Source organism: Alnus glutinosa, chromosome 3, assembly GCF_958979055.1.
Source record: "Alnus glutinosa chromosome 3, dhAlnGlut1.1, whole genome shotgun sequence".
NCBI lineage: Eukaryota > Viridiplantae > Streptophyta > Magnoliopsida > Fagales > Betulaceae > Alnus > Alnus glutinosa.
In genome coordinates, this window is record NC_084888.1 from 27,680,346 (window position 1) to 27,701,257 (window position 20,912).

Below are 20,912 nucleotides of genomic sequence, written 5' to 3' on the forward strand. Positions count from 1 at the left end.
AATCAAATATAATTTTGTATTTACAAAGGATTCATTTAATAACCAAATCACATACGAGTCAAACTTTATCGAGTTGAGCCCAAGCAAACTCCTCGGTAACTTTTTGTTGTTTGCCTCCTATTTCCTCCCGGGTCCAAACACTCCCAACTCACCAAAACACTTGGTCCACCAATCAATTCTTCATCAAACGGCAGAGGAAACCGCGAGAGCATACTGTTCTGTACTGCAGCAATGCATGTGATCATAAACCTCCTATTTGGGAAAGAACCCAAATAAAGAATTATTCCGTCACACCCTATAACCAAAAAATGTCTGCACTTTAATGCTTCGATGATGACAACGTGACCACAGTCTGTATATTATCTTCTGCTCTTGAACCGGTGCCGCCCACGTAACAGCTCGGATTCTCAGGTTCCTTTCTTTTCTTTTCTTTTCCTTTGTTTTTCTATCTGTCTGCTAAGAGACCTTCTTTTTTTAAAAAAAACAAAAAAAACAAAAATTAAATAGGGAAAAGGTTACAAGGAATGCTTACAGACCGTGTTGTTTCCCATGTTTGTGTGCTGAACCGTTTTCCAAATCCAAGAAAATATATTCGACTGAACTATGCCTGATGGTTGTATTGACTTTAGTTAACTGAAAGGTTTTTCTTTTTTTCTCAATAATTAGAGTTTAAAGATTAGAATAGAATTCAGGGTTTTTTTTTTATTTCCTTATTATGGTTTCTCTGCAACTGAACTTTATGTAATTGTGTGTTTTGCGAATGAAAACTCTGTGTAATTTTGATTTTTGAATCATGGGTATTGTCTCATTTGGTTAGATGATCAGTGGGTAATTACGGTTTGTGGGAATTTGTTGTTATATAGTGAAAGGCAATGGGGAGCGCACCATCTATGCTAACTCAATATGATATTGAGGAAGTGAAGGGGCACTGCAATAATCTATGTGGGTTGACTTCATCCTTGTGTATAATTCTTGAGTTTCCTTTGTTTTGTTGTTTAGTTCTGAATTTAATGTGTTTTCTGTGTGAAATTCAGTTTCCCAGCAAGAAATAGTGTCATTATATCAAAGATTTTGCCAACTTGATCGCAATGCAAAGGGTTTTATCTCAGCTGATGAGTTCTTATCAGTTCCTGAGTTTGCGATGAATCCGCTTTCTCAGGTAGTTCATCAGGATGTTTAAGATTAATTGATGGATTATACTTATTGGGTCCTTCGGATGCTTGTATTGTTTCTTAGTGACGCATGATGAGATGTGTCTTACTTTGAGAGCTTGATTTTTGTGATAATTAGCAGAGGCTGCTTAAGATGGTGGATGGTTTGAATTTTAAGGACTTTGTGGCTTTCTTGTCTGCATTTAGTGCGAAGGCTACTATGCAGCATAAAATTGGGTGTAAGTGCTTGTTACTTAATCACTTATATTGGGAGCAATGCCTATATCTATTTAAATGCATTACATATGTTGTTCCTTTTCAGTTCGCAACCTGTTCCTACATGATGGAATTTGAGAATTGGGTGTTGGCAACAATGTGAAACTTTGTCATTCATCTCTCAACATCTAAAAAGGAAATGAGAGGAAATCAGTACGTGTTAGTTAAGAATAGTACTAAACTTGCAACAAAGAAAAAGATAAAAGGAACAACATCAATAAAGGTTTAGTGTAAAGATTATTTGGAATACTGATTTTGTAAACAATTGAGGATTTTTTGAAGAACTGTGACGACTCTGAACAGTTTGTGAAGTGCCTAATTACATCAATAAATATGGTCATGTACGTCTCTCTGACAATAAAATTACGGACTGTATGCTATCTTATTGAAGCGTGTAAAATTTTGGACATAATTTCTTTACTGAGAAAAGAAATGCTATTGCAGGGATTAAAAGAAGAAAGGCTAAATAGATTGAATAAAATTGTACCTCTAGTAGAAAATGTTGTCAATGATTGAAGTTCACCAGTTGAGCTGGTATAGTTCATACATGAACAGGACAAGTTTCAACAAAGCACCTTTAGATGCTTGATGTTGTTTTTGTTCTTGTTGTTACTCTACTCATTTTGCTTTCCTTTCTTATCAACCATTTTGGTACTGTCTTAACTAGCAAGGCTGTATAAATTAATATTCCTTGATAGTTTGCTGAGAAATGCCGTGGCTTGAACTCTGGGAGAGTGAATATGTTTGGGTCTTATATTAGAGAAATGATCAAAAAACTTCTGCTGCACAACTCCTGCACTCACACCAGACACAAGGAAGTGGGACCTACGTGCAGGAGTTGTGCAGCAAGAGTGCAACAATCACTCCTCCTTATATTAATATAACTGTTTGTCTCTTTGTCTAGTTATTTTCAGAGTATATGATTCAGACAGTAACGGAAAGGTGTCTTTCAATGACATATTCGAAGTGCTTCGGGATTTGTCTGGTTCATTCATGTCTGATGAGCAAAGAGAGGTACTAAGAAGGATCCCACATTCTCCCTTTTTGTTTCATCATTGAGTCATACCATCAAGGATAAAAGTTGATGATTTCGAAGAGGAATGGATAAGAAATGGGATTGTTTACATGATTTGTGAATCATTTGATGAAGTCATGATTGAACGACAAATAATTGTAGGGGAGAAGTTATATGAATAAAGAAACTTGTCATCAAGGAATGAAGTGACCCAGTTACGTATACTAGTATTGAAGGAAATATTCACAAAAAGGAATTCTAGATTGAGGAGATTGACCACATGTTTTAAACTTCCAAAATGTTGAAGTGGCCGTCCCATAAAATTTCTTGCTAATTCATATGAGCTGGTCCTGCATTAGTTATCTGTAATTTCTAAATATTTAAATCATCCGTGAACATGTCTTGAGTTTTGCATTCAAACTATATGCTGATTGCTATAGATTTGATACTGATTAAATCAAACGCCTTGGTCTGATATCTATACTAGTGCAATGCATGGGAAGTATTGTAAGTAGTATTTTTTTTCATTTCTTTTATTTGAAGTTCGTTGGAGATCACTTTTTAAACCTTGTAGTTGCTTGGTATGCTACATAGAACCAGGTATATGTGTATGTTTGGGTGCATCTGCAGTCGCATGCCTTGATGTGGAATTTATCTGATCCTATGATATTTATGAGATGGATAAAGTATTGTAGTCTAGTTTTCTGATTTCCGACTCTCCTAATGTAGCGATAATGGTTTCATTTGGCTTGTTTGAAGTGGATTTACTCAATTGAAATATTTGATGCTTCTAGTTAACCGGAATATGTCTTAATTTGTTGAACACTTTCGTTGAGTATGCTTTCTGCATTGGGATATTGAGGAGACTTATATTGTACCGATACCCATGTTACGTGGGACATTTGCAAAGCAGTTATTGACACATTTTAAATCCTATGAAATGTTTTTTTGCTGCTTTCAAATCAAATCCAAAGTGCTTGAGTATTTCACCATGCATGGTTTGGAGTTGAATTGTCTTGTGATAGTAGGAAATTTCATATATTACTAGGAAATTCCACTTCTTGCATTCTCCTATGGTCTATAATAACAAATTCGCATTCTACTTGAATTATCCGATTGATTAAATCGAGTGGTTCCTAGTTATCCTTTTGGGCCCTTTAATTTCAAGTTTCTGCAATATGATTTTTGGGTGAATGAGATAAATTTCCTAAAAGTGAATGAAATATTCACCATTTGCTTCAATTACTTATCAGAAAAAGAAGTCCAGCAATTACTTCAATGAAAGCAGCATTTATTGTCTTCCTTTATTGTCCCATTTCTTTTAGAATCACCTTATTGTTTGTGCATAGCATCACTTGATTTTCTGTATCCAAATGTAAAATTATACTGTTTGGTTTGAAATTGTGCTGAAGCATAACATGGCTTGCACACTCTGCTCTTTGTTCTGCAGCAAGTATTGAGCCAAGTTTTGCAAGAAGCAGGTTACACGAGGGAATCTTATTTAATGTTGGATGACTTCATTAAGGTACTTTGCATTCTTTACGTATTTCTTGTAACAATTTAAACCTATGTAACATAGGAAAGAAGAAAGTGGAGGAAAACGAATACACAAGAGTTACTTCATTCCCTTAGAACTTTCCCAGGCTAAGTAGGAGGGTTAAATTATACAATTTTTAGTCACTGACGAGGTTGAAGAAAGAAGAAAGGGGGGTTTTGGGTTGGGTATTGAAAGGGCTATTTTTTGGCAGAGCCAAATATCCGGATAATCTTGTTACATTACTATTCATCAGAGTTGGTAATCATTGCCATAGCTTTTGAACTGGGATATGCATTTTCTAGCTGCACTATCATCAATTAAAGACACATTAATGAAAATCTCTTTACAACCCAAAGTGGTCTTCAATGTGTTGTCCTGCCTAACCATTAGATAGCCCTTGATATTAGGATTGTATTCATTTTTCCCTTGCTAACAGCTACTCTACTTGAGAATCAAAAAACGAAAGGAATACCAATCCAGTGTCTCAAATATTTCAATGCATCTTGCAGTAAGCATACTTGAAACTCCATGGGACAGCTTGCCCTCCTTTATAACAAATATCAGGGAGAGGCTCGAGCAATGATAGGAAGAACCTTCTTCTTCACATCTAAATTGCCCTTCACACTCTACGAGAAGCCCTGATTTCATTGGATATGAAATGTGTAGTATCAGCCCAAAAAGATGTTGATTAGTCTTATGAAATATTTCTTGTTGCTTTGGAACGAGAATCAATGGTTCACATATCCCCAAACCAACACAATCATCCTTCTAAGCATTGTAATGGGTGAGGAAAGGAATTTCATCTTTTCTCAAATCTGGGCCATTTCACAAAATTTACTTGGACAAGGTCAATCATCTTAGCATAGGCTAACAGATATTGAAATTATACCAGACTGTCCCCTTGATATTATATTAACTTTACCGTAAATCTACATAATGAACCTCCCAAGCCAGTAGTCCTAAACTGCGAAGAGCTAGTGGGTCATAATTAGTTGAAATATTAGGAGCATCCTCTTTGAATAAGATGATACATCATAGTATCCTTCCGCTAAAAGAAACAATTCCGGTGAAAAAGTATCTTTGTCACAATTTCTGAGGCCTTTAATAATTTAAATGAGGATTATGTAGTAATTTGTTAAAGAAGGATCACCACTACCACCTTGCCTGGAAGATAAGCAATTACCTCTTAAAACTAAGAGATAGGCCTTGACTATACTGGCAACAGTTCCCATACTTCTTTTCTATATGAAGGCCAATGATATCATTCCACCAAAAGCTTTAGAATGGACCCCAGGGCATTGTCATCCGTATAAATAAATTTCAAGCTATTCATACACAAAATAATATATAGTGCCCTGAACCAATCCAAAACGTTTTATTTCTCATTGCTAGTTGCTGGCCATCAAGAATACATTATTGGGTTTTACAGCCTTTTAGTAGTGGTGGTTTTCCCTGGTTTTTCCTGAGTTTGTGCTCCTCTCCTTGCCTTCCAGTATGTCTTTAGGCTCTTTTCTGTATTAGTTCGATTATCAAATGAAAAAGAGATAAGTTCGAGAATAGATGATGCAAGCGGCTAGATATTCTGTAATTTCTGATAGATGGAATGAGTTCATTTAATCATTTATATCGAGTTTAGATTCTTTTTCCTGATCAATGTAAGATGTGTCACGTGAGGCTCCGAAGTGCTCACCTTATTAAGTTGTCCTGTTAAGAAATCAGTGAATTAGGTAGGTGCCATGCCACGGTCAGATCATTTAAATTAGCTTGAATTTTACATGCAAACCTTATCTTTCTTAAAACTTACCATTTGTAATCTGGTTATTTGCATTTAAAGAACTGTCACAAGATGAATGTATACCTTAAAAATTTGATATGGATTTGCATGGTTATGTTTGTTTCTTTGAGTTTGTGTTACTGTTTTTTGTTTTTTTGTGCCATTTTTACCATCATTACTTCATATCTGTTACAGGTTCTTAACAGTTCTGGCCTAAAAATGGATGTTGACATTCCAGTTGACTGATTTAGGCTAGCCCTGCTGTCTTTTGCTACAATTCAAGATGAAAATCCGGAAGCCGGATACTCAACCGGCAAATGCGTTCTTGTAGAATTGGAACCACACACCTCTGTTGATATACACTTTTTTTTTTTCTTTTTTATATATATATATATATAATAAAATGATTTGATAAACAATAATAATAATAATAAAAGAATCTGTGTATTTATTTCAATAAAATATCAAATGTCATTTATAGCTCTCTAAGATATGTGATTGTTCACGTGAATGATATTCTGTTTCATAGCTCTCTGGCCTTTATTTTCAAACTCGGAAGCGCTATCATATTGGTTTTTTCTCAATTTAAAGCAATAGTTGATTCACTAAGCCTTAGAAATAGATGACTGTATTTTGAGAATGTGTTTCGGATATATATATATATATATATATATATATATATATATATATATATATTTGTTTTTAGTTTAAAAAAGTGTTCTGATGTGATAAGAAAGTGAAGACTTTATTTTTATTTTATTTATTTTTATTTTATTTATTATTATTATTAATTTTTTTAAGAGTTTTTGGTGTTCATGTTATTTGTTAATATTTTTGTTTTGATAGAAAATAAAGGGGAAATTTCAATTAACCCCTTGAATTGTATAACATTGCATTTGTAATTATCTTCCTAAACTATAAAAGCTCTCAACTTAAGGTCCGTTTGGGTTTACGATTTTAAAAAGTGCGATTTTAAAATGTGCAACTTAAAAAAGTGATTTTTAAAAACGTAGTTAAGCGTTTGATAAAATTGCAGTTTGACCTTTAAAATCACAAGTTAACCTTTTAAAATACTGCGTTTTCAAAAAATCACCACATTGTCTGCGATTTGAATAAGCACTTTTTTGCGTTTTCAAATCGTAATTTTTTAAAAACGCAGTTTTTAAACTGTTCATTTTCTGCGATTTGGTTTAAAATCGCACTTTTTCTCTACGAAATTGCAATCTCAAACGCACCCTTAATGTAACCATCTTTTTATTTTTCTTTTTCTCTCTCTCTCTCTCTCTCTCTCTCTCTCTTGTCCGTTAAGATTTTCCATTAAATCCCGTAAAAAATTTCAAAATGCCTGATGTAGGACAATAATTTCATCTTGTTCTCGAGGAGCTCTTATTACCGAGGGGACCCGTCTTGTTGTCAGGATTGCTAACGAACAAGCTTATTAAGAAGCAATCTTACCGTCAAACAAAGAGCTTTACCCAAGGACTATTAGCAAGCCATGCGAAAATGTTTTACTGCTAGAACCAAAAAATAGGTTCTGACAAGTAAACTACTTTAAGCAGGACATAAGGAAAAGGCAACTGGCCGAGTTGATGAAGTGTGAAAAACGATTGACGAGCATGAGTGGGAAATTATCAGTGGGACTTTTAGTATTGTCGGGCCGTCAACTCCAAGGTCAGGACGTCGGGCCCAAGAAGAATGGAAAATTACCAGCGGAACTTTTAGTACCGATGAGAATTAATTAATTGGTCTATGATGTGACAACGAGATTGTTTTTTCACATCCATAAAACAAATATCATATTAATATACCAAATCAAGAAGATTTAAGCAAAAATGAAAGAGTTAACTACCAGATGTCGTCCAAGAAGGAAAGAAGAGATTATTGACAGATCGTGATTTAAAAGATATTTTGCATAATAACTTTTCCTAAATTCTACAATTCCCATTCTAGAAGATTCTCATATTTAGATTGACGTAGCTGTCATGAATTACCTTATAGTGACTATATTTTATCTTCTTTGTTTATTTCCTATCTTAGAAGATTTTACTCTTTAGTAGTTTTAGGATCTTTCCATATTTAGGCTTATGTAGCCACCAAGTATATCCATAGTTTGTTTCTTTTGTTTTAGTTCAATTCCTATAATATTTTATTCTTTTGTAGTTTTAGGGTTTCATTATAAATTAGGAGCAATTGTAATGGAAGAAACAGTTCAGTTTTTGCCATTAATAATATTGTCAAGTTATTCTATCAACGTGTGTGTTGATTGTGTGAATTGAGAACATAGTTTTTTTTTTTTTTTTTTTAATTTTTTTTATTTACCTCTGTAAAAATTTCTAGAAAAAATCGAAGATTCGAGTGTAAGTATTTTTGCAAACTCTATTAAATCTTGACCAAGGCCTAAATCTTAGCAATTTTTTTCCTTCTTTTTTTCCCTAAAAAATGGGTTTTTGTGAATTTTGGCACTCCTGTGTTAGGATTTAATGAAAAATCCTAATGGATATATGAAATTGAAAAGAATTGAAAGATAGATACATTAAATTAAGAGTTTTTTAAGTTTAGGGGATAATTGTAAATGTGATGAAAGTTAAGGAATGTTATGTAAAATTTTTCAGAAAATAAAAGATAGAAAACAAAAATTTTAATAAACAGAATGGTGAGGACTGAGGACTGGGGACTGGCCTGTTTAGTTTTTGCTTTTCTTGTATCTCAAAAAAAAAAAAAAAAAGGTTTCTGACAAACAGTGTGGCCATTTGAACTGTTTCCTCTTTCTCTCCAAGTAACTTTCTTAAAGGCGAAGGTTTCTATTCTTTGAATAGTTTCAAAATTCAAATTGATGGCTAAAGCCGTAGCATAGATGGAGCCAAAATTTGCCTACTAAAACCAACAAAGAATGAACCAAATCTAACTAGAGAGACTCCTTAACTTCCGGTTAAATTAAGCCGGAACAACCAACCAATAACAATGCGGACAAATTTATTGTAAAGACAATGTCTATGCAAGTGCTTAGCAATTTCCTTGCACGAGCAAAGAAACTTGTACTCAACTCCTCCTCTTCCTTTCAAGAAAAGCATAGAGTGGATGGTCTTTAAGGGAGTTCAGTTCATTGTGTTTTGAACACTGAAACTTTTTCAGGCAAGCAATCATCATTCACTATCAGAAAGAATGTTTAAAGCCCTTCTTTAATCCTGTATCTACTCCTGAAGCAGTGACTTCTTTCTAGTAAAAATCCCAAGAACTTGTTTCTGTTGTTTTGGTTCCTTTACATCTGACTTGGGTCAGAAAATCTGAATTTCTCACAAAAACATGTACATACTTTTTTGTGTAGGAGGGAAATGAATATCTTCTCGCTTGAGTTACAAATTCATTCCCCACTAAAGGAGCTTTCAAGATTCAAGGATTTCATGACTGCTAGTAGTTGTAAGCATACAACTAATGATGGATACAGATTCAGAAATGAAATTTTGCAGGATTTCATCAGTGCCTTTGAGAAGCTGTGCCTTAAGGCAGATGCAGTGACAGGAAAGGAGAAACAACTGAATCAATGCAATTTGGAAATGAAAAGTTCAAGCGGAATAAACCTGTTAACAGATTCAGTGGCTTCAGCTCCAAAGAAAATTCTGAAGCCACCGAGTTGTTCAAGAGGTAAGGGAGTGTTGCAGGCAGGTGTAGTTGAACAGCTTAACGACCGGCTGAAGATCCTTGAAGAAGAAACTGAAACTATGAAGGAAGATATCTTTGGGGCTCTGGAAGAAAGGAGACAGCTGGTGAATGAGATATTTGAGCAGTTTCAGATCATACAGCATCACCTTTTCCTTCAAAATCAAGTAATAGGAGAAACATGTTGTGATGATCCTTTGATCTCAAACTCACCAAAGGTAACTCTTCTACTTGGAACTTGAATTTTCTAGAATTTAATTGATATCACTTTATGGGTTGCCGAAGGATTGAACAAAAAGAAAAGGGAACGAAATCTATCGGTTTTCAGAGGCATTGCTCTATCAGTTTTCAGTACCTCTATGCTTACCTTTAATTTATATGTATAGCTGTTGCATTGAGGGCTGTTTATCACAATTCATAATGCATGTTGTGTGGAAACAGGATGGAAGAATGGAGACTGGTCTATCAGAAATCTTTTGCCAAGAGCCAAATTTGCCTCTTGTTACCAGAGATCTTAGAGCTAACATGTTAGCATTCCAAGAACCAGCTTAAGTAATGCATGTGCTCTCAGATGGATGATTCCTTTCATCAGATTCCTTTATCATATAACAGTACTGTATATCTGGTCTTTAAATTTTTCTGGTAAGAAATTATACTGAAGAATCAACTTTCTAGTGCCATATGCACATCCATTGGAGAATTACATAGTAATTTATATGCATATGTCTTATACAGCAGTATGGTCATATCTCACTTTGAGAGTTTAGCAAAAGAAATTCTCCCTATGAGGAGTTGGGATGAACAAACGTCTAAGAAGTGGTTATATTTGCCCTTTCTTTGATTTGCCTAATCTCAACTCTTGGATGTTCATATAAAGGCCATTTGTTGCCCATTTATATAACTTGGATATAAGTAGTACTCTTTCATATTCATGCATTAATATAAATTATATTTCTTCTAATTTATATTAATATCTAATGATCGATCAACAAATTGCATATTCATCTAATTTATTAGACCACGTAAATAAGGATTGAGAGGATGTCTTTTCTATATTCCAAATTACCTAATTTTCTCTGTTTTTCCCCCCCTTTTCAAGATCTCTTAAAGCGATATTCATTAGTTTTGCTTGTAAAAGAATCCTAATAACGTGAAAATCTCACAAAGAAAATTTGTATTTTATTGTTTTGCTTCAGATACACAGAAAATTGCAAGTTTTGTTCTTACTAACATGAAGGGTGATCTAACGTTGTCACTGAAAGAGGTTTATATTTGGATCTACCTGGTCAGTGGATGTTCCGATAGAACAATTTCACCTAACTGTGACTATATCCTCGTGACAACAAAAGCAAGATTACAAATATATAAAGCAAAGAGTTGCTTGTAAAGAGTCTTTGCAAAATATACATTCAACCAAACCTTAATTCTTGCTGGCTGCTGCAAGCCATGATCATGGCAGTTGCAGCTCGACCATGGCTGCCGGCGGCTGCTCTTCATAAACAGAAGTCAGCGTTGGCGAAATCTTCACCCTTCCTTTGAATATATGAAAGCATGAAAATATGGTGAAGAGAAGAGAAGCAAAGGCAAAAAGTAGAAAAGTAGCAATGGCAATTCCTGCCCACAGCAGCTCTTGGGGTTTTGGACCTTGGTGTATTATATCTACCGTCTCTTGTATGAAATATATAACTAGGATAAGGAAAGAACAGGCTAAAAATGCACTCAAGAAAAACAATAATGCTAGTATCACCACTTTTCCTCTGCCATACTGCGTCATCCTTCTCAGCCAAAGTAAATAGATAGCCAGCTAGGTGAATTTATAGAGAGATCTAAGGAAACAATATAGTAGAGAGACAAAGAATGAGAAAGAATGTTAAAAAAAAAAAAAAAATGGCAAGAAATCTGTTTATTTAGGGTGTAACAGTATTGCTCTGCTCATGTGGATAGCTCTCGGAACAAGTTTTGCTGAGGACGATTTCGAATGCCATAAAAGGCTTTGACTTCTCTGCTAGACACCAATTTGTTTTCAGATGAGATGGTCAAAGGCACCATCCAATGTGTCTGTATATATATATGTATATATATACCTCAAGAGTTGGTAAGATATGTTTATAAAGAAATAGGATGCTTTGACAAATAAATTGGCCTTGAAGACCCATCAATAGGCGAAGCCAAAGCCACCACATGTCCATTTCAAAATCTTGAGACCTTATATTAGATAACATCATCATAGAAGGAGATTTCATGATAGTCACTTATGCTATCATTAACCAATATCATACTCAATAATGACAGATTGCTCCAATCACACAAGATATTCCCCTCCTCTTGATCGAAGAAGCTTTCTTTTTAGATTGTCAGTAGAGTCCATTGTAACAACAAATCAATGAAAAACACACTTAATTTCGATGTCACTTGTTGTGCATAGAAGAGTAGAAACATACTGAATTTCGACCATTATACTTGCAGTCCCTTTCTCACGTGGGAACCAACGATATTTTTGTTATTTTACTTGTTTAATAAAGGACCTTTGGTATTCTATAAAGGGGCAAGCTAGGATAAGATTAACCTTTTTATTCCCAAAATGTTTAATTCTTGAGGTAGCATTATTAACAAGCAATTAAAAACACAAAACATTTTTCAAATGTGAATCTCACTAAAAAAAAAAAAAAAAAAAAAAAAAAAAAAAAACACTTCTCACATTTATATCACAATAAAACAAGTTTTCTAAAAAAAAAAAAAAAAAAATTAAAAATTAAAAAAAAAAAAAAAAAAAAAAAAAAACCTTTTTTCAAACCCAATATCAAACACTTACACGCATTTAACGCAAGGATATTATTATTGTATGCTTACATGTCTAACTTTTAGCCTTGTAAAAAGATAACTACGTATTAAACATTGGGAGATGATACACTCACAACCCCCACCCAACTCCCACACAACTCCTACTCACATGTGTGTGGGTCCCATGCATGTGGGTCCCACACACATGTGAGTGGAGGTTGTGTGAAAGTTGGGTGGGGGTTGTAAGACAAGCATTTCCCTTAAACATTTGACAATGTCCATGTTCATCATTTTTGTCATATTGTGAATAAAGATGGTTGCTTTTTCAAAATCAAGTGCGAGACAAACTCCGAAGAACATACGTGAACAAGCCCCACAAAAAGCAAGTGCTTATGATTCATAAAGAGCCATTAGACTCCCCTAGAAGCATAGTTGGGAACTGGGAAAGTGTACAATTCTTGGATTTGACAAAAGAAATTACAAGAGCTCCTTTTTGTCAACTTTTAGTTTAGTCTGTGGGGGCTTCCATAAAGCATATTCTACTTCTTCTGGTCTCCATTTGGATTAGGGTCGTCACCCTCTTTTGTTTGTTTACAAAAAAAATCCTTGTCCCATAAATACAAACATAAAGATAACTACTCATGGATGGATGGATAATGGATAGATAGATGGACAAAATCCATGTGCTCCAAATTCTTCAGATGTTTGCTAACATGCAAATATATACCAATACAGGTCATCCTACAATAAATTCAAAGATTTAATTCCATCAAACTCAATGAAAATATTTCTAGGAATTTATAATAAATTCAGATATTCAACTGCGACAACGTCACTAGGACCATCTCTATAGATAATTTCTCTCAGTACATCATCCATTAACATACAAGCATGAAAGTCATTTCCGTTCAAATGCAACTGCAAGGTGCATAAAACGTTTATGTAACACAGTGGCGATTGAGGGAAAACATCAACACATGTATAACGGTTTGGCTAATATCATATCTCTCCCCTGTAACCACCGGATCCAAAGTAATCCCTTCTGGAGCTGGAAATAGCCATGCTTTTTTGATGTTCTAATTTAGGGCAATCCCGGATACGGTGACCAAGCCCACCACAATACGCACAGCCCTTAACCCCACTCGCATTGGCAATTGCTTCCGCATCTTCCAGCGGATCGTTTAGCTCAGCCAACACTGGTGGAATCCTCTGTTTTGCTTCTTGCAAGAGGTGCTTCAAATCAAGAAGTGTTGTCTCACTCTGGTTCTTGTTTATAAATGTTGTTGCTATTCCTGTCTTGCCACATCTTCCAGTTCGTCCAATCCTGTGAACATAGTTCTCAATTTCTGCAGGCATGTCATAATTAACGACATGTTGAATATCAGGAAAATCCAACCCCTTCGAGGCAACATCAGTGGCAACCAAGACATCTTTTTTCCCAGCCTTGAAGGATGAAATGGCATACTCTCTCTCTTCCTGATCCTTGCCTCCATGAATGGCTACAGCTTCAACTCCTTTTAAGAGGAGGTATTCATGAATGTCATCCACATCAGCCTTGTTCTCACAGAATATTAAAACAGGAGGTGGGGTTTTCTGTAGACATTCAAGAAGATATACGATTTTAGCCTCTTGCTTCACATACTCGACTTCCTGAATCACATCAAGATTTGCCGCTCCTGCTCTTCCCACATTAACGGTAACAGGTTTTACCAGAGCACTTCTAGCGAAGTTCTGAATCTTGGTGGGCATGGTGGCAGAAAACAAGAGAGTTTGTCGTTGAGCTTTAAAGTGGTCAAATACCTCTCTTATATCATCTTCAAAGCCCAAATCAACCAGTCTATCTGCCTCATCTAACGTAAGATACCTGGAAGAGTAGTAGCATTAATATTATAATTAAGAAAATCAATGTTGAAATTCATGTAACTGCAGAAAAAATATTTTAAAAAGAAACATGGTTCTCAGAAATAAGTTACAGTGCATACTGGCAGATATCAACTTGTCGCCAGGAAATATGAATCACTTCAATGATCAAAATTAGAAAATTATCCCAAACAAAAAGTGACTATATTGATAAAAGACAATGTGTGAAATAATAGCATATCAAGTGACAGTAAATACTAGCAGAAATCTTCAAAAAAAAAAAAAAATACTAGCAGAAATCAAAGATTTAAGTAGGTTCAGAAAGGTATCAGCCAGCCCCATACTTTGACTCCAAACATAAGAAAACGAAACATATCAAGAAGTATCCCAAATGATTCTGCAATAAAGTACTTTCTATTCACCTAAAATTTTCTTGTTGGATAAACAAGGATAACAAATAAAACATTTCTGGCAGACAAATAAGACAGCTACATAGGTTCCATCAAAAGGAGGAGAGTTAAACATTATTTTGCTGCCAGAGAGGTTCAATGCAAAGGGGCAAATAGCCTCCATCGATATAAAGTTGGTATCAATCATAAATATAATAGCAGGATAAATTCTGCAAGGCATACTAGTTGACAAGATTCTATAGGAATTATGTAATTGATAGTGCTTACCTACAATTGTCAAGACTCATTTTTTTCTTTGCCAACATATCCTTCAACCTCCCAGGAGTAGCAACAACGATATGAACACCCTTCTTCACAATATCCAATTGTGATCTCATATCTACTCCACCAATACAAAGCAAAGGCCTCAGTTCCGGGTAACCAGCCTCTCTCATGGGAGCCAAAAACTCTTCCACCACTTCATAAGTCTGCCTTGCAAGTTCTCTTGATGGGCATATAATCAGACCAAATGGCCCTTCTCCTGGATCAATAGGCATCATAATTTCCTCTTGCAGCGCCACCATAATCATTGGCAGTACAAAAACCAATGTCTTTCCTGAACCTGTAAATGCAATACCAATCATATCCCTCCCAGTTAAAATCACAGGTAGACCTTGCACCTGAATAGGGGTTGGCCGTACAATTCCCTTGGCCTTTAGCATCTTCAAAATTGGTTCGGGAAATCTCATATCCTTAAAATCCTTAATTGGTGGGGGAATGTCTTCACCATCAACTATTATGTGCCACTGCTTCCGAATCGCATCACATTCCTTATTCGACTTCCTTCTGATCGGCAATGGTGGCTTCCATCCCGTCAACAGAGGCTCTGTATAAGTAATCCCTTTTGCCAGCTCACGAACAGACATTAAAGTTTTCCGATCCGATAAGTGCTCAATCATTTCCTTCTCTTGTTGCACAATCTGCTGGGTTGGACTTATCTCAGGCTGATCTCGCTTCAGCTGTGATGCTTTTACAAGAAGGCTTGGCTTGGCCTCGGCAAGCTTTGATTTCTCCAACTCTTCTTCAAGGGCAGAAGACTTACCCTTGCGTTGAAGAATCTTCTGCGCTTCCATGGCTCTACGCTTCGCCACAGGAATATATTCATCAAAATCATCATCTCCTTCCATGTTTTCAGTTCCTGTTGCACCAAATATTCCTAATAATCACTGAAGTTTTAATTGCCAATGAAACAAAAACAACAAATAGGTTATAGAACAATCATGTGCAGCAAACAATCACAGAATTTTCACACAGAATTTTATTTCACTTCTGTGCAGCAAAATAAAGATGATACCAAAAACCGATTAACTAATTGCACAGTCAAAGAATAAAAACACCGACAGATATAAAATTTGAAGAGCCCAATATTATTTTTAAAGCCCTTATTAGAATGAAAGTTTATTTTTGCACATCAGCCGAGGAACTCCTTTTAAACTATCAAGATAAGAGTTTGCATAAACCCAAAACAATTTTTTCAAACAAATCAATTGAGATTTCCAGACTCTTTTCAGAAAACCCAAAAGAATAAAGATTCAAAATCCTCTAGTTTGTTATTCCTTTTCCTTAATTATCTCAGAGACCAATCAGCATGGTACAACCGACAAAACCAAAGTGCTACAATCTCAAATTCTATAATCTAAGAGCAAATGCCTTGAACACAACTGAGCATAAAACTAGTTTCTTTTTGGCTCAATTAAGGTGTGATTATCATATATACCAGGTGAACGAAACATAAGATCCGAACATTTCTTTCTCTAATTTATTTTTTCCTCAAATTTCTCAAGAACCAAACAGCTTAGGAAGGCCATCGACTCAATATTTGTTAAATAGTCAAAATGGTGGTGAAGAATCAATGGAATGGGCTTTGCTAGAGAGCAATCAAAGGGTTTTGCTAGAGAGCAAAATGCCAAAACCACTAGTCTTGCTAAAACTTCTGCACTTGCCGTCTTGTAAAAATCAAAGTCATCATATTTGTTAGAGAATTTAACTAACACGAAAGAAGCGGTGCAATAATCCTTTTCATCTTACCCAAAACATAATTGGAGCGGACTTATCTGATTCAGAAGAATAACGAAGCAATAAAAAATAAATAAACAAAAGAAGGAAAGAGATACTCAAGCACCTTGGTCCGTGATAATTTTTTTGGGTATTTGATAGTAATAACAATGGAAAATTCTTACAGAAAACAAAATTCGAAAGCTGAGACAGAAACTCTGTTATTTGGTTGATAGAAGCATTCTGTCAAACACATGGTGCGCGTCTTCTGTTTCTAACTCTAAATAATTGGAGATAAAATAAACATGCAAAGTTCACGGAGAAATAAATAAGGTCTAGAAATTTCAGCGCAAACATGGACAACAATTGACGAACTCTAGTTGAAGTTCTGATCGTTTCTGGGACGTACCTTTGCTTCGGGATAATGAGAACTGATTGTGAAGCGAAAACTGCAATTCGGCCACCGGAACTCGGAAAGAGTCGCGAGCGAGTCAAGAATCGGAAATATTAGTAGTTAAGCGATGTCATTCAGAATTAACACTGACAAGCGTTCAGAATCCAGTTCTAAAAGTAGGGTTTGAGATTGATCAGGGGAAAAAAAAATAATGCTTCAAATGTCCTGAGCTATGTGTTTTATTTCAAATCAATCTCTTGTATGCAAATTTACTACATTTACCCCTTAATGTTTCAGGGTTAAATAATAAATACCTTTTTCTCTCTATGAGTTTTCACACCTTCTTTTACTCTTTTTTAATTTTTTTTTTTTATAAAAATATAAAAAAACCTCGTCAACTAATATCTCATTTTAAAATAGCCACTTGAATTTCTAAGTATACAAATGTGACTTATCAAATTATCAAATTGTGTCAAAAATGTCACTTTTGTTAAATTATTCTTATAAAATACTCATTCTCTTTAAAAAAAAAAAAAAAAAATAGAAGTGTGTCAAAAAGACTACTCCCTGCAAGCAAATTCTGTTAAAATACTTGATAAATTTCGTTAGTGTGCCACGTTAGTATCAATAAAATGACGACATATGCCACTGTTACCCGCGCATACATAGTTTGTAAGAAATTAAAAACTTCAAAAATTAAAATATTTTTAAGTTTTTAATTTGGTTCAGTTTTATATTAATAGTATTTTAAAATTTCTTTATTTTTTTTTTTTTAAATAAATTTTTTATTTTAGTTTTTAAGAGAGTAAGGATATTATAGAAATATTTCGACAAAAGTGACATTTTTGGCACACTTTGTTAGTTTGATAGATCACGTTAGTACATTTGAAAATGAGATATGCTAAACATCCTAAATTTTTTTTTTTTCAAAAGCTAGTTCCCAAATGATGTGTCACAATTCTATGAAATTGTGACACATTTCCCAAAATGATAGATCACATGAGATTGTGACACATCATTTGGGAACCAACTTTTGGGAAAATGCAGGGGGTCCACACCTCATGAAGCGGGGACACTTTGTTAGTTTGATAGATCACATTAATTATCTATCATTTGGGTAGCTCAATCGGTTGGGGACCACACTTCATGAAGCGGGGTCACTAGTTCGAATCCCCATCATTCCTCTTGTGTGGACATGTAAAGTAAAAAAAAGAAAAAAAATAAAATAAAATTGAGTGTTAGTTCATGAGCCTTTTTTATATTTTTCACTTATTTTTTCCTATTTCATTTTCATAGGTGGTACTGTGGTACATCACTTATGGTTATATACAAGAATAGTAGTGTTGTTTGGCAAATGCAGGCATAAAATAGAGTGATGGGTTGTTAATTTTGAAATTAATAAAAAATGATGATGTAGTATAAAGTAAAAAAAAATTTATATTAAAAAGTGAAAAAGTTTTGTATTGTAGTGAATTTTTTTTATTTGAAAAGTAATAAAAAATTATTGTTGTGATATAAAAAGTGAGAATGTTTTGATGTTGATTGTTATTAGAAAATGTAAAAAATAATTTTTTTTTTTAAAAAAAAAAAAAGAAAAAAAAAAGAAGTAAACAGTAACATCCACTACTGTGTTTCGTCCCTGGCTTTACCAAACAATACCAGTATCTCTATCCATTTGTCCTCAAGAAAACTAACAAATTTGTACGTTAAACCAATTAAAACTTGTTGAGGGTTATATACTTTATTAATAAAAAAAAAATAGCAAATTTAAAATAGTGAAGGGGCCAATTGGCCACCCCCTTATAAGCCTCATTTTTTAATTTTTTTTTTTTTTTTAAGTTTTAGTTTTTAGTTTTTTTTTAATTTGTTTTTTTCTAAAGTTTATTGGAGTACATTTGTCCTACTAAAATTTTCTTAGCATTACTTTTGTCTTTATGTTGACCTCGAGAAAATATTGACAATTTTTAATAATTTTGAGAAATTGATGCAAATCTTTAAATTACATATTTTTAAATCACACATTTTTTTTTTAAAGGCAATCCCAAAATACCCTTGATACATACACAAAATGAAGTTCAAATCTTAAATCTTATCTCTTCCAGCGCTTTTGCCTCCGGAACCCCTCTATCTGTCCATCTTCTGTAACACCAAAACCATGGAAGTGGAGGTCAAGCTACGTCTCCCAGACTCCGCCTCCCACCAAAAGCTCTGCTCCCTCCTCTCCCCCTTCCACGCCAAAACCCTAATCCAAGAAAACGTCTTCTTCGACGGCTCCAATTCCGAGCTCTCCTCCAACCTCGCCGTCCTCCGCCTCCGCTTCTCCAACATCAACAACAACACCGACAATCCGCACTCTGTCCTCTCCCTCAAGGCCAAACCTGTAATTTCCGACGGCATCAGCCGCGCAGAAGAGGTTGAAGAGCCCCTAGACTCCACCCTGGCCCGCGCTTGCATCGCCGAGCCGTGGCGCCTCTTGTCGGTAGACTCGTCGTCGATAATCCGGAGAGTGAAGGACGAGTTCGGGATGGGAGAGAGAGGCAAAGGACTCGTGTGCTTGGGCGGCTTCAGGAATGTGAGGGCGGTGTTTGAATGGCAAGGGTTGAAGCTCGAGGTCGACGAGACGGGATACGATTTCGGGACGTGCTACGAGGTTGAGTGCGAGAGCGCCGATCCGGAGAGGGTTAAGCGGTTGATTGAGAGGTTATTGGAGGAGAATGGGATCGGGTTTTCGTATTCCGAGATGTCAAAGTTCGCGATTTTTCGGTCCGGGAAGTTGCCATCGTAACCTCTGTTAAAATTTTCGGTTGGCATATTTAATTTTGATGGGAATTAGTAAAAAAGACGAAACAAAATGTGTATGGAAATCTCTGGTCAGTAATTTTATAGTAGAGGATTTATTTATTTATTTTATTTATTTTTTGAGGTTTAGGCAAAGTTTTAAATGGAATTTGTGAATTTGTGATGAATTTTTTGAGCATTGAGTATCCAAGAAGACAAATGGGAGGCTGAGAACCCTAGTCCTTTTAAATTTCATATATATATATAGGCACTTCCATCCTTCCTATACCTGTTTCTTTCTTTTAGATGCGGAATGTGATCGAGGTCAAATTTTGCCTTTGGTGTGTCTTCTAATGGGTTGTGCTATTTGTCATTCTTTCATTTCACTCTATTTCATTAATTAGGTTGATGCAATAGGGTCTATTTTTTTTAATCATGTCAGTCAGCTCAGTTAATTAATGGAGGTATGCAAAATAGAATTTCTCATCTTTAACTACTTTGTATATTTTATGTTGATAATCTGACCATACACACGTTGAGTTCTGTTAAAGATACAGTAATAATAAGCATCTCAAATAAGACAATGAAGAGTGATTCATAATTAAATATAATAATAACTAAACAGTTTAAGAGATCAGTGTTGGAAGATGTATAGTGAGATAGAAGGTGAATAATTGTAACCATTAATAATTGTAGTAGAAGTTAAATGGTTTTTTAGTTGTTATAAATATTAATACAATGATTCCATAATATTCGTGGGAAGAAATATGTAGTTTCAAAATCTTAAAAGTTCTTGAGTTGTATAAGAGAACCAAAGGTTGGAGAGTGGCACGTTAGTGATAATTGCAGAGCCACCTTCAATGCTTATAATAGAAAGAACATGAGAAAAACAACAGTGAGAGTAAACGAGAAAGGCAAGTGGCTTGTGGCATGGGATCGCTTGTTAAATGTGGTGATTTCATTTCTATGGTCATGAAGCCGTTGGCATTTTCCCTTGTCGGGCGAGTCTCAGAAGACAAATTACCTAATAATGCTCGCAGTTGGCTTTCCTCAAGGGGAGAATCGACAATAGTTACTTTTTTTTCTTTTTCTTTTTTGGATATTGTTTACTTATATAACCTATAATTATTTAGAAATCTATTACAATTAATTCTCGTAGACCACTTCTCTCTCGGTTTGCCTGAAAATTAACCTAGAGGTGAAGTTTTTTCCTCTAGCTCTCTGAGGGCTGTGAGTGTGTTAGAA

The 20,912-nt window shown here is 34.9% G+C and overlaps 4 protein-coding genes across 7 annotated transcripts; 3 read left to right on the forward strand and 1 right to left on the reverse strand.

The window, feature by feature from the left end:
• Positions 1 to 246: 246 nt before the first annotated feature.
• Positions 247 to 6,242, forward strand: LOC133862391 (uncharacterized). 3 transcript variants are annotated; one of them, XM_062298184.1, is made up of 7 exons: positions 247 to 411; positions 864 to 942; positions 1,035 to 1,159; positions 1,291 to 1,390; positions 2,332 to 2,441; positions 3,893 to 3,967; positions 5,949 to 6,242. In XM_062298184.1, exons 2-7 carry the CDS (start codon positions 873 to 875, stop codon positions 5,997 to 5,999), a joined length of 531 nt encoding a protein of 176 aa, XP_062154168.1. In that variant the 5' UTR covers positions 247 to 411; positions 864 to 872; the 3' UTR covers positions 6,000 to 6,242. The 3 variants fall into 3 exon arrangements, with proteins under 3 accessions (XP_062154168.1, XP_062154170.1, XP_062154169.1); XM_062298186.1 differs by having other exon boundaries at positions 257 to 411; positions 1,294 to 1,390; XM_062298185.1 differs by lacking the exon at positions 247 to 411 and adding an exon at positions 490 to 640.
• Positions 6,243 to 8,714: 2,472 nt separating this feature from the next.
• LOC133864902 (uncharacterized) lies at positions 8,715 to 10,090 on the forward strand. The gene is made up of 3 exons (XM_062301342.1): positions 8,715 to 8,972; positions 9,079 to 9,628; positions 9,852 to 10,090. Exons 2-3 carry the CDS (start codon positions 9,086 to 9,088, stop codon positions 9,960 to 9,962), a joined length of 654 nt encoding a protein of 217 aa, XP_062157326.1. The 5' UTR covers positions 8,715 to 8,972; positions 9,079 to 9,085; the 3' UTR covers positions 9,963 to 10,090.
• A 2,876-nt stretch (positions 10,091 to 12,966) lies between these two features.
• LOC133863807 (DEAD-box ATP-dependent RNA helicase 35) lies at positions 12,967 to 17,151 on the reverse strand. Of its 2 annotated transcripts, none has more exons than XM_062299907.1 (3): positions 16,905 to 17,151; positions 14,729 to 15,638; positions 12,967 to 14,055 (listed from the first exon to the last, which is right to left on the reverse strand). In XM_062299907.1, exons 2-3 carry the CDS (start codon positions 15,625 to 15,627, stop codon positions 13,191 to 13,193), a joined length of 1,764 nt encoding a protein of 587 aa, XP_062155891.1. In that variant the 5' UTR covers positions 15,628 to 15,638; positions 16,905 to 17,151; the 3' UTR covers positions 12,967 to 13,190. The 2 variants fall into 2 exon arrangements, with proteins under 2 accessions (XP_062155891.1, XP_062155892.1); XM_062299908.1 differs by having other exon boundaries at positions 14,729 to 15,656.
• A 1,821-nt stretch (positions 17,152 to 18,972) lies between these two features.
• Positions 18,973 to 19,817, forward strand: LOC133862381 (triphosphate tunnel metalloenzyme 3-like). Its single transcript, XM_062298169.1, has one exon. The coding sequence runs from the start codon at positions 19,045 to 19,047 to the stop codon at positions 19,672 to 19,674; it is 630 nt and encodes a 209-aa protein (XP_062154153.1). The 5' UTR covers positions 18,973 to 19,044; the 3' UTR covers positions 19,675 to 19,817.
• The last annotated feature ends 1,095 nt before the right edge of the window (positions 19,818 to 20,912 follow it).

What these genes read in the sequence shown, in the direction of transcription:
- LOC133864902 (XM_062301342.1), top strand. Translation starts at nt 9,086, where the DNA reads ATGAATATCTTCTCGCTTGAGTTACAAATTCATTCCCCACTAAAGGAG. An exon ending in TGATCTCAAACTCACCAAAG is followed by an intron (nt 9,629 to 9,851) that starts GTAACTCTTCTA and finishes GTGTGGAAACAG; the next exon opens with GATGGAAGAATGGAGACTGG.
- LOC133862381 (XM_062298169.1), top strand. Translation starts at nt 19,045, where the DNA reads ATGGAAGTGGAGGTCAAGCTACGTCTCCCAGACTCCGCCTCCCACCAA.
- LOC133863807 (XM_062299907.1), bottom strand. Translation starts at nt 15,627, where the DNA reads ATGGAAGGAGATGATGATTTTGATGAATATATTCCTGTGGCGAAGCGT. An exon ending in ATGAGTCTTGACAATTGTAG is followed by an intron (nt 14,056 to 14,728) that starts GTAAGCACTATC and finishes CTACTCTTCCAG; the next exon opens with GTATCTTACGTTAGATGAGG.
- LOC133862391 (XM_062298184.1), top strand. Translation starts at nt 873, where the DNA reads ATGGGGAGCGCACCATCTATGCTAACTCAATATGATATTGAGGAAGTG. An exon ending in CGATGAATCCGCTTTCTCAG is followed by an intron (nt 1,160 to 1,290) that starts GTAGTTCATCAG and finishes TGTGATAATTAG; the next exon opens with CAGAGGCTGCTTAAGATGGT. An exon ending in TATGCAGCATAAAATTGGGT is followed by an intron (nt 1,391 to 2,331) that starts GTAAGTGCTTGT and finishes CTCTTTGTCTAG; the next exon opens with TTATTTTCAGAGTATATGAT.